We start from the raw sequence: 12,741 nt of genomic DNA on the forward strand, positions 1-12,741 counted from the left end.
CCTAAAAGCATTTTTAGGAGGTTTATTTAACATCAAGTTTGACTTTTCCCCCTCCGTTTCACTCAGTAAAGGAGTCAATTCGTTTACAAACTCTTGGTTTTCACTCCATGGGGGTGAATTCATGTTTTTACTTTTAAATTATGCTGGAACAAGAGGCTGATGCATATAAGACAAATAAATTTAAATCTTATAAATGAAAAATAAAATCACACTTGGTGTCAACCCGCTGCAGCAGCTTACTTTTCTAGGTTTTCTTTAATGTAAGGCCTCTACTTATTTATAAAAGTCAAATGACACAATTACAAATCAAGTTTGATCTTTCTGCATTGCTAGTTGAAATATTTCTTTAACTGTTGTAAAATGTTTTCCCCCAAGATTTTAAACCCATGTATATAAAACCTCCTTTTCACTGCACTTTTCGCCATATTTATTTATTTATTATTTGGGGCTTATTCAAAGCCTTCACGAACACTAATCAATTACAAAAGCCTTACCTGGAAAAAAAAAGGAGAACATTTAAGTAGAAACTGAACCGCAGAGTGAGCATGCTCAGTGTGAGACAGGTATCTTTAATGCTGCAGAGCATTCCTCGGTGACAGCGGCTCAGCCTGCCTCTGAAGCCGCAGATATCTGCCCTACATTTGTCTAATCATCCCGGGCTTAACCCTCCCGCTGGCCTGCTATCTGCTCTATGTGTATGTGTGTGTGTGCATAAGACAGAGCGCTCTCCTGTCTCCTAATACCGCGGCTTAGTCATGTTTTGACTTTGTAATCAGGCACCTGGTTGGGCAGCACACAGGGGTCCTGAATCAGCTGGTAAGCCCTCCCAACCCTGGAAAATGCTTCTGGGGGAGCGTGATCGATGATGGACACAGTGGCTCTGGCCCGCATGCGTGTGTGTGCGTGTGTGTGAGAGAGAGGCAGGGCTGTTAGTGGGAGGCTTATAAAAGATGGTGGAGGTGGGGAAGTGGTGGTGCTGGGGGGTATGCGTTTTAAACAGCCTAGCTTTGATTGACAGGGCTGATAGTGAGTGGAGGGTGGATGGATGAGGGGAGGTCACAGTGAGGGATAGTTGGCAGTGGGAGGGGTGAATGAGCAAGTGCTCGGGTAAAGGAAAAAGGGGGGTTGCGTTGTTGAATGCAGGTTAGATTCTGGGTGTATTTGTGCGTGTACATGCAAAGCGCGCGGGCGAGCGGGGGGGGGGGGGGGTAAAACTCTTAAAGAGGGGGTGTATTTTCGAGGGAGTAGGGGGGTGCAGGAGGAAAGTGAGCTTTTAATTACCAGGGCAGAAGCAGATGTAGCAGAATGGTGCCCCCACCTCTTCAACGCAAACACAGCAGCGGCAGCTGGAAGTCATCAGCTTTGGTTGTGGGTGCATATTTGTAAGGACAGGAGCCCCGAAGCACAATGTTTAAATTTAAAGATGTTGAGTTTCTATTGGCACTTTGGTTGCCAATAGAAATGATTATTTATTTTTCTCCCCCAAACCCCCCCTCACCTCCCTTCTTGTTACAGAATAATTCACATCCCGCTTAGCGCCTCCTCGTCCACAATTTACAGTGTAATTAAAGGCACGGAGTACAAGTCAGGAAAGGTTTGACTCTATTCAAAATACAGCTTACAAGTCCGCTCGTAAGAGTGGCTTCAAACTGGGGAAAAGAAACCACTGTTTTAATCTCATCTACACTCACCTCGTAAATCATCTGACATATGGGCAGAAAGGACAAAAATAACATGCATTTAATCAGCGAATTAAAATATATGCAGCTTGTAATTTATTTTTTGATAATATTAGTTGTTTTAAAGAAGTATTTGTGAGGTGGTTTAAAACTAGTGAGTTTATGAACGGGCTCTGTTGGGGGATTTTTAAACTGCGTGCATTTGTTTTGAATTAAATGTCATCTCATTGGGGGTTTTTTTTTAGTGCTGTTTTAGCACCAGGCCGGATGAAAACTAGTGTCCAGCCCTCTCTCTGGTTCATTTAGTTTCTTTCTACTGATCAGCGTCACGGTAAAAAGCAAACACATTTACAGCGTGTGTGATTTTGTGTTCCCCTACAAAAGTGGCCAAGCTTAAAAACTTATTAAAATCTCATATTTTATATAATTTGTTAAATTTGTTTGAAAAAAATTCTTTAAAAAAAATTGCATTACATACTCAGCAGCCACTTTATTAGGTACGCCTCGTCTTTATGGACCCTGTCTTTGCCCTGTAGATGCGTCTTAATTCTTGATGGCGCAGATTCAACAAGATGCTAGAAACATTTCTCAGAGATTTTGATCCGTACTGACACGAAGGGATCACACAGGAGTTGGAGATTCGTCTGCTGCACATCCATGATCTGACTCCTCCGTTGCACACATCCTAAAGGTGCTCAACTGAATTGTCATGATTACGATTATTTGAATTTTGTGACATGATGCGGTCATTAGATGATAATAGAAGAAAGTATCTCCACAGTCAGTTCAGATATAAACCGTACTTCATAACTGTAAAAGTCTAATGCATTTTTTTTACTGATACTTTGATACAAACACCAAACGCTGCTCTTACTTAACCAGAGTGTTTCTTTAATTTTCTTTTTTTTAAATACATTGTCAATCCCCCACCAATTTTTTTACACTCTTAGAAAATTTATCCAACAAAATGTGTGCACAGATGAAAACATGGTGCCCAGAGTATAAAATGACTTTCCATCAAGAAAATGGTGCAAAACATTAAAAAAAGAAAAGAAAAGAAAAAAAAGAAACACAATGTCCCTGCACATATAAAAATAAATTAATACTTTTGTGTCCAGTCACTGTCAACCTTATTGTCTGGTCCTAAAGATTCACACACATGAACTGAGGCTTCATTGGCTTTCCTTCACACCAGCACGAGCAATCATAATCACTTATGTACAACCAACGGCCAATGAGAAAGATTTATGTACACTTAACGAGGTAAAAACTGTGCCACCAAGTGCCCCCCCCCCCACACACACACACACTTCCTCCTCTCCTACAAACACCTATATACAACCACAACCCCTCCCAAATCAGCCAACTAATAAGTAGCTCCTAGCTTTAAACACATGACAAAAATAGAAATCATTAAAAGGGTTTACAGCAAGATTAGACTGAACAGAGGAACAAAAGAAACAAAAAATTTACACAGTAGTACAAAATGATGCTAAATTGCAAAAACAAGTGGGCTTTTAAAATATATCATCTTATGCCCATTACACAAAACCTCCAGATAAATAGAAAGCACAACACAAAGTTGGCTTTGATATTAGAGAATGCAGCAGAATAAAAGTTCCTAGTTTTGTTAGAGACGTCCAGCCTGAAGGACCAAGAGTTTTTGTAATCTGTTGCCTTAGCAACGCAGCTTCATTACCAGTAGCACTGTGAAAAATTGGGTAGAGTGACCAAGTTTTTTTTAATATATATATATTTGTTTGTTTTTTAAAAAAAAAAAACAAAATCCCACTTTCCTCTTTTGGCCTCAGGCACTTGGGTTTGGACCCTGATTGGCCAGTCCTGACTGTTGTGGGTTTTTAAGTGGCCGCTGCTGTCGGCCTTTTAGGTCCTGATAGGCTGGTCCTGCTCGAGAGGTAGGTGCAGCAGGAGGCTCAATCGGGAAGATGAAATGCAATCACTTCCACTTGCTGATAACCAACTGCGTGGTTTATCTCTGAAAGTGGATGTGTGACGTGGATTTAAGCATCTTTGTGAACATTCAACGTACTTTTTTGAATAATCTTTTGTTTTTTTCCTCTTTTACATTTCTTTTCCCAGAATGATCCTCCTGTATCTGGCCCAGAGAAGAGACAGTCAAAAGCAAGGCTTCTGTGGTGACCACACGAGGCTTGGCTCACGGACATTAATGGATGTACGCAAACTGCGGGAAGGAGACACGGGGAGAGAAGGCAGCACTGAGGACGTGTGGGACATTTCCTCATTTGATAGTCCCTCCAGGACTGCTGCGAGACATATGTCAATCACACATCTATGACTGGTAAGTCCTATAACAGGAAATTGTACTGTTGTCCTAATCATAATATTGCTGCCATTTTCTTTTCTTTTTTTTTTTAATGTTTGTAGTTCTGTGTGTGTGCCAGCTGTGTGCTGCAGCACAACTGCTGGTTTGGCTGAAGCCCCTGAGAGAGTGAAACAGCAGAGAGACCAGACCATTACAAAAACATTAATAAAAAAAAAAAAAGAGAGAGGAAAAAAAAAACCCCAAAACAAAACCTGGAACAAGATTCGGAGTAGGAAACACCGAAGAAATAAAAAGAGCTTCTGGGAACCTGTCAGTCAACTGAACTGTTGAGAGAAGAGACTAAACACACCATGTCCGCTGGTGCTACGTGCTGAGAGTAACACACGTTCAGTTACTACCAGCAGTATTAAATAATTAAAAAAAAATCTTTAAGTAGACAAAGCAATCAAAATAAGGACTCAAAGCAGCTAAAAAGTCGTTAAATCAAATAAATAATACAAAATGACACAAAACGTGGTGTCGAGATCAGAACCTAAACTACAGACAGTCTTCTGTATAACTCCACACAGAGAGTGTGTGTGTGTTATGCTTTAACACACCACTGGAAACAAATATCTAACATGAACACATTTTGCTCTCCTGCAGATGTTCTCATCACTAACCTACAAAGTTGACCAACAGACTGATCCCAAAAAACTCTGCGCATGTATATATATATATATATATTTATATATATGTAAAAAAAAAAAACAATAAAAAGAAAAAAGGAAACAAAAAGAACATATGCCGTCACGTCTTCTCTTGCCCTCCGACGCCCACTGCTTTTTCGGCTAGCCGAGGCTTCTGCGCCCCTGAGCCATGCGTGTCGGCGTGTGCGTGCTGCAGCGCCAGGAAGGGGTTGGCGGTGATGGTGCCTTGGCCCTGGCTCTGGGCGCCGGGCAGCAAGTTGTTGATGGGCAGCTGAGCGGAAGAGAGTGGGATGGAGGGAATCTGGGCAGAGGAGGAGAGGGACTGCAGCTGCTGGAGGTCCTGCTGCTGCATCAGTTGGTAGAGCAACACCTGCTGCTGCTCCTGGGGAGCAGAGGGAGGAAGGGGGAGATGCAAGGCGGGAGGAAACAAGGAGGAAGAATGAGAGGAAAAAAAGAAGAAAAAAAAGAAAAGAGGATTAAGTGGAGGTGTCATTAAAGAAAAGAGTTGAAGGGGCGAATAAGGGATGGAGGGGGGAACAGAGCGTGAGACAGAAGAAAAAAAGCAGGGGAAAGTGTGGAAAAGAGGGGAAGAAGAAGAGTTAATAAGCTAGGTGATTTAGACTATTGTCTAAAAGAAAATTGTAGCTCAGTGTCTTTGTGTGTGTTTAACCGTGTGTGATAGTAGTAAGTAATCAAATGTGCGTAGTGTGTGTGTGTAGTACCACTGAAGGCTGTGAGGACAGCAGCTGGTGGAGCTGATGCTGCTGCAGGAGCAATCTCTGCTGCTCAGACAGCAGGCCGATTCGCGCCGCGCTGAGGAGACAAAGCACACTCACAGTGAGACAAATGCAATTAACACTCTGCCTGCACAGTATCAGACTGTTTAGCACACTTTTTTAAAACATTACAGGTCTGTGACGGTGAGAGTGACAGAAAATATAAATATTTATCTGTTTCTATAAGTTATAAAGAAAAACATGAGCTTATTTTTTGCTTCAAAAAACCCCCCAAAACAAAACAAGAAAAGATTCAAACTCAAAAAAACATGCATGACTACAGCATTTTTTCACAAAGCTGACACTGATGAAAACAGAGCTATGGCTGTTTGTGAAGTGCACCAGCTTCTGCCTCACCTGGTCTTACTAGTTGCTGAGTTGCTAAAATCCATCGTGGAAGCAAAAAGACACAAAGAGGAAGAGAGGATGCAATAAAGTTCACATTTAAACTTCTTGGGAAGCCGAGACAAACATTTTAAGTACTTAACTATGTGCTTATGTGAAAGGGCCTTGAAAATGTGAAGCTACTGACACCCATCTGGAGCTCTTTAACTCGCTGACAGTCAACCAATTTGTTGGGAAGGGTGATGTGAAACCACATGTATTGATTTTATTATCATCAAAGGTTTCCAACACAATTCGCATCCCAGTGTTGACGCTTTATTAATCTGAAAAGGACGCTTAATGTATTAGAGGAAGATGAAAACAGCCATACTTGTTATTGACGGGCAAAGTGACGCCTGTAGCTGCTCCTGTAGTGTGTGTGTGAGGGCTGGAGGTGCCGGCCGGCGTCTGGATCACGCCGTTCAGAGCACCGACGATTCCACCCATGCCCAGCGCACTCCCTGCGCCCAGAGCCCCCATTAACCCCGCCACGCCACCCAACCCAGCCGGGGTCGCCCCTACGGAGGCGACCCCATTGAGCTGTGGCTGAGGTGGACTCTGGGACACCGAGGGAGGTGTGGAGAGGGAGGAGGTGGAACCACTACTGCTGTGACCACCACAAGATGCACTATCCTGAGGACCAGAAAGAGACTCCCATTAATGACAAGTCCTGCATTCAGAATCTGTAGCTATGTCCTAATTCATAGGCTGCATCCCGCAGAGGACCAGGCCTTCGCGGTCTACATGGGCCGGGTCCTTCGAAGACCTAGAAGGCCGGAAGTGCGAGGCTGTGAAATGGGACGGTCTAACCTTCAGATTTTTGGGTCTCGGGGGAGTTCAATAAACTCAGCCGTCTGCTCCTCGCTCGCTAATATATAACAGAACACTGGAGTACATCTCCCTCTCTACCATCTCACACTTCTGTGTTTTCTGTTTGACATTTATTCAGCTGTGTCAAAACTATAACTTTAATCTCAGCCAAACTGATTTACTCAGGAACAAATAAAACACTGAAAAAAGCCAAACAATAACATTTTAAGTTATCTAAGTGACTTATATTTCATGTTTAACCCGAGTGAAAGACCGTGGGGATCTGAAAACGATGTGCCGGGAGTTTGCTGTTCTTGCCGGCTCTAGTGAGCCTTGACCACCCGGTCAGCTATCGAGCTGGTGGGTAACAGACGTCTTCGAAAACGTTGAAGCACGTTTGCAAATATGTGATGTCTTGATAAACCAACCAGATATTTGAAGCTTACACAGCTACATTCTCGCCTGAAAACATCTTAAAAGTTTATTTGGTGACCCAGAAAAAGTAATAGGAGTAATATTAAAACTATTGTTGGAAACTGGAATTGGCAGGGTCGTGCTATGAATTCTGGGATAGTTAATGAAGGACATATTTGTCGGCCGCATTTGGAGCAGCCTTCGAATTGGGACAGCCTTCATCGCCTTGCTGTGACATAATCGACCTTCAAATACGGCCTCCGAAGGATGTGGCCTATTAATTGGGACATGCGTTATTTCACACCTTTTTGACATTAAAATAAAGCGATCATTACAGTTTGCTTAATTTACAATGTTAAAGAATAAATAGAATAAAAGAAAAAGCTTTCAAAGTCAACAAGCCTGTGAGTCAACTACAAAAAGTTCTGTTTATATTGCAATTTCTATTCTGACTGGTCTTGCCTCTGGCATTTGCCATAAATAAATTACTGAGTGTTCAAGACTAAAACTAACACTGAAACTAATAAAAACTAACTAAAAATAAAGCCACATCAAAACAGAAATCAAAACATAAAAACTAGTTCGAAAACACAAATTCTGGTGACTACAGATTTCAAGCCAGGAGTCAAACCATGAATTTGTCCTTACCTGAGTCGCCACAGGTAAAGACGAGTCAGCTGCTGCCGGCTGGGCTCCCTTCACATCTGTGGATAACCGAAAGGTTAGACATGTCTCAGTAGGGCTAGTCTAAAAATGTGAAACCTGCTTTTCAAGTTCTAGAAATTTTCTGTGCTAAATGACGTCAGCCAGCAACAATCCATCGTTTCGATCGGGAACAAGAGAGTAGCTCAGTCAGATCTTAAAGCTGAAAAAAAATAACATGTGCAGATGCAAGAATCTGAATAACTTTGGATATAAACACATGTATGCACCAGGCTGTGCTATGGGAGGAAGGGAAGCTGGCAGAGGCAGGGTGATGATGGTTGTTAGTCATACACCCTCCAAAATAGTGTTGCAGGCCACATTCAAACCTTTCATGCCAACAGTACTGGACTGTCACATTTACAGAAATATAACACACCCTCAGTGCAAAAATTGCTTGAACGATAACTTTAGGTGTCATCTTGTCCTTTAAATTCCCGAGCTCTCAATCTGATCAAGCTTCTGTGATTTTTTTTAGTCCATGGAGGTAGTAACATTTTAAGGATCTCCTGCTGCCATGCTTGATGCCTGATACCACAAAACACATCAATGGGGGTGCAGCTGTTTCAGTGACACAAAGCAGACCTGCACAATGCCAGGCAGGTGCTGTGGCTCACTGGTGTGCATCATTCACCTTGATTTCTAAGTAAGTAAGTAAGAGTGTCTGTGTACCCGAGGAGGCCGTGGCAGGTGTGAAAGGCACTGATAGCTGTGCGCTGAGAAGCTGCAGTCTCTCTTTCTTCATGGTCAGAGTTTTTATCTGCTCCTCCAGCCTCCTGTTCTCCTCCTGGAGCTGGTGCAGAGACTTCAACATGCTCACCACTGAGAAAGAGAAGGAGAGAGGGAACAGAAAAAGCAGCGATTTTTTATTTCCTGCTCCAAATATTCTGTAATAGCTCCGTTCTGAATTTTCAATTTACTGCTCTCCACACCTGTGTGAGAAAATAAAGACTTCAAAATTGCACAAATGAAATAAAACTCAGCCCCGTCACAATCTGCAGTCAACACTGTTAGCCCACTTGTTGTTTTAGCTGCACCACAGTGAAGGTAAAATAACCAGTGCTGGTGCTGGGTTATATGCTGGGATGAATCTTTACAGGACTGACCCTTTCACCAATATCCTTACTTTCTAAAAGGCCACTCATTTTCTAAATCTGCCTTTTCTTATACCTCACATTAACAACACACACAGTGACGATCAGACAGATACTCCCCACAGACATGTCAGAGATCAAGGTCAGCTACAGTGACCCTGCAGCCTGCACGGACTCAGTATCGGGGGAGGAGGAGGAGGAGGAGGGTTTGCAGATGCAGGAACTTAAACCTGACTCGTCTGATTGAAGGACAGCCTTTCTAACGACCAGGCTGCCATCCCCCTTTTTCATTTTCACTTTATTGATCCCAGAAGGGATGTTCAGATAGGTAGATAACCAGCAAGAGATTGACAGGTGCAACAATAACAGATAAAGTGAAAATGTGACTGAAAGAGGGAGCGGCTCTGCACAACAGCTCGAAGGCAAAGAGCCGACGGATCAATTGACACAGAGAAGGAAATGGTGAAGTGGACAAAGTGTATGAGTGCGTGTGAGGTAGGAGATTAATCTCCTGTCATTTTTGAGATGAAGAGAATTCACCTTTTGTTTTCATCCTGCCTTTGTTTGATTTCAGGCCCTTTGCCTTATACTGTATCTTTTAAATAGAGAGTAAAACTATTATTTTGGTTTTTTATGTGACTTATTTGTTCAATAAAATGCTGTGAGGGTGTCTCAGGTAGAAATAAAATCAGTCTGGTGAGAGACTTAAATTGAATTAACAAACTCATAAGTGTGTATCAAACAGAATCATCCGATTTCAAAAGGCTATATTTTTAAAGTAATGGACATAAAAGCTTTTGGTATATTTTACATACAAAATTTTCACAAGTGCTCCATATATCCCCCTGTTGACACCCGGCATTAGTCCACACGATAGTCAAACTCGTCCCATACTTTTGCAAGCATGTCTGGAGTCACTGCAGCCACTGCTACCAATAATCACTCCCTGCTTAGAGGCCTGTTTTTCAGTAGTTACTGGTGAGCAATCGTCTGAAATTGGATGATTCTTTTAGGTAATCTTGTATTTTTAACAATTCTTGGTGCTTGCGTCTTCTCACCGTCTCCTTGCGCTCCCTGCTGCAGCAGGAAGCTCTGTCCTTCGTTCCACTGCCTCTCCAGGAGCTGCTCAATGCTGGTGGCCACTGGGGGCAACGTCTCCCCGCCTCCTCCCGCCCCTAGCAACCCCTGCCCCGGCCCCGGCAACGACCCAGAAGAGTCATAGCGGATCTGCAGGCCACCAATCGGAGAGCTGAATGTAGGGGAAGAGAGAGAGAGAGTGCATTGATAGAAAAGGAGAGATGGAGAGGTCAATAGGGAGATTAACGACCTAACATAAACGTCAGACAAACATAGTCACTGCTGGCTATAAAACTACATCAATTTGTTGTTACAGTGGCCCCTAATGAAAAGGGGCCAGGCTTTCTGTCTGCGCGCGAGAGCTAGAAAAAGACTAGGAGAGAGAGGAAGAAAGAAGACATGCAACAGGGGGAGACAGACAGAGAGAGGGAAGTGCACTGTCTTGATACGATAAATCTCAGTGTGCACTGAGACAAGCTGTTGGAGCCTGAGGAGAGGAGGAGAGGGGAAAAGGGGAAATAAAGGACACCGGAAGAGATGACTGAGCCGTAGGTGTGCAAAGGGCATCTTATTTTCCCCTATTGTGGAATGTAAAAATATGACTTAACTCACCACTCGCACATGAAACTTTAAAGAAGCTTAAACAGTCTTACAGTCGCCTCATTTTGCTACAGTGTTTCCTTTTGCAGTTAAATTTAAGACCAAAAATTTAAATTTAAAAATAAAACCATATATAACCAACCTTATCAAGTGAAATCACCCATTCCACAGACAATAGCGTTTAGTTTATCTGTATGATCAATTTTCCCGTGATCCTGAATGATCCATGCAAACATTCCAAAATGGAGGAGATACAATAACTCATCACACTGTCCTTAAACACAAGAAGACAGGAAAAAAACATCTAACTGGACTTGAAGGATGGTTACCACCTTCAAAAACACAAGTTATCGATGGCTGAGAGAGCAAGAATTGCCTGTAGGGGCAAGAGCAAAAGAGAGAGTGTGCATGTGTGTGTTTGAGGAGTGAGAGGAAGAGAGGGGAGATGAGGGGGCCAGCAAAGGGAAAAGCAGAAAGGGGGAGGGGGGGATGGGTGAAGGAGGGGGACCAGTGAGGAATGTAAATGGTGAGGGAGTGCTGGGGAGGGTATCTGTGTGTGTGTGTGTGTGCGCACTCACCGCGGGGTGGTCTTGGGAGAAGCTCTTATGGAGAAGCCCTGAGCTCCGACACAACCGCCGCCGCTGCTGCTGCCGTCTCCCGCCTCCTGATCTGCACACAGACACACACACACAGAAAGAAAATCAATTGGACAAGAACACGGACAGAAGATGTTTTTCTGTTGTTAGGATGAAATTATGGAATAAGGTTGACATGAGCATAAAAATGTGGAATTCATTTGTGGCCTTTAAATGAATGCTCTGCAAATTTTGGAGGGTTAGATGTGAGAATAAAGACGTTTATTTTAGTTTCCTACTTGGAAGTTAGGGTACTTTTAATGATCAGAATACAGACCAGGCATAAACATAAGCATTTCACAGCATGAGCCTGTTCAGTCATTGTTTGTAATATAGGACTGGATCTTAGACTAACTGCTTTGCACAATATATGATGAAATAAAAATCAAAATATCCACACTGAGCCGGCTGAAGTTGAATGTGAAAGCGCACTCACAATACTGTTTTCAGGTTATTTTTTTAAGCCGCCAGTCAAGACAAAAACAAGAATAAAAAAACACGCTTCTTCATTTATTTAGGCAACCAAACAATACAGACTGCCAAACATGCCAGACATCCGTAACAACCCAGCTTTCCTGCTTTGTTTTCTATCCTCGGGCTCTTTGTGATCACCTGCGTTTTAATACAGCCAGACTCATCGTTTAGTCGTTTATTTCTGTTTCCTGGCAGAGAAAATGAGTCATTTAACTGTGGCTTGTAAATACATTTTGCATAGTGTTGTAATGCTTAAAAATTGATCATTCAAATGTCTTATAGGGAGCTTCACAGACTGATCCAGACCGGAGACTCTGAGCCTTCTTTAACGGCTTGAAAATCACACATCAGGACATTTGCTAAAGTTTGACAATTTGTTATAAACGCAGTTTTGAGCTCAAGACATGTTTCTGCTGCAGGAAATGACAGATTTGTCTTGACCCCAGCTGTAAAACATAGTTAAGTAGGGTGGATCTTCATCACGCTGCAGAGCAGTTACACAGCACAATCACTCCCAATTAACTATATTTGGATTTCTTTAATTGGAATTTTTAAAAACACTTTAGTTATAAAAGAAAATATGTGATGGTTTGTGGAGTTTTTAAAGTTAAAATGCTGGTTAATTTTGGAAATACATACAGGGGTGGCAGTCTGCATGACCCGAGACACACTGGAATTTCACCCCAGGCGTACAACATTATTTTTCAAAAGCATAATTGTCCTCTACCACACTAAAGCAATGGATTTATCCACTCTGGAGTATATTTTTTCAAGGGTCCGGGATGATAAAAAGAAGTGAAGACAGAGAACCCTTTTCAAGTTTTTCTGTTTCCCCTCTGACCCAGGCTACATGCGCTGCAATACTGTGGGCTCTGCAATCTACAAAACTCTCTCTCTCTCTCTCTCTCTCTGTATCTCTTTCGAACACAAGCCTTCATTCAAACTGCATGTGCTTCCCTCTCTACCTTCTGTGAGAGTCTCTGTCTCTCCTCCCTCTGGGCCCCTGGCCAGACGCTTCTTTTCATTTTCCTCAGTGAGAGTAATGAATCACACATGCACACAGACTTTTGCATTTACACACTCACACAAACTCCCCTCTACT

The 12,741-nt window shown here is 42.6% G+C and overlaps 1 protein-coding gene across 5 annotated transcripts in view; it reads right to left on the reverse strand.

The window, feature by feature from the left end:
- Positions 1-2,549: 2,549 nt before the first annotated feature.
- The window catches only part of mllt10 (MLLT10 histone lysine methyltransferase DOT1L cofactor), a 47,034-nt gene continuing 36,842 nt past the window's right edge, over positions 2,550-12,741 (reverse strand). For 4 of the 5 annotated variants that reach the window (XM_085172635.1, XM_085172636.1, XM_085172634.1 and 1 more), the window contains 8 exons: positions 11,109-11,199; positions 9,912-10,102; positions 8,432-8,581; positions 7,706-7,761; positions 6,165-6,466; positions 5,807-5,830; positions 5,396-5,486; positions 2,550-5,055 (listed from right to left, as the gene is read on the reverse strand). In XM_085172635.1, the coding sequence (XP_085028761.1) occupies positions 4,774-5,055; positions 5,396-5,486; positions 5,807-5,830; positions 6,165-6,466; positions 7,706-7,761; positions 8,432-8,581; positions 9,912-10,102; positions 11,109-11,199 (1,187 nt within the window). In that variant the 3' untranslated portion in view covers positions 2,550-4,773. The remainder of the gene's footprint in view (positions 5,056-5,395; positions 5,487-5,806; positions 5,831-6,164; positions 6,467-7,705; positions 7,762-8,431; positions 8,582-9,911; positions 10,103-11,108; positions 11,200-12,741) is intronic. The other variant, XM_085172632.1, reaches the window with a different exon arrangement.

This window comes from Neolamprologus multifasciatus, chromosome 9, assembly GCF_963576455.1.
Source record: "Neolamprologus multifasciatus chromosome 9, fNeoMul1.2, whole genome shotgun sequence".
NCBI classification, from domain to species: Eukaryota; Metazoa; Chordata; class Actinopteri; order Cichliformes; family Cichlidae; genus Neolamprologus; species Neolamprologus multifasciatus.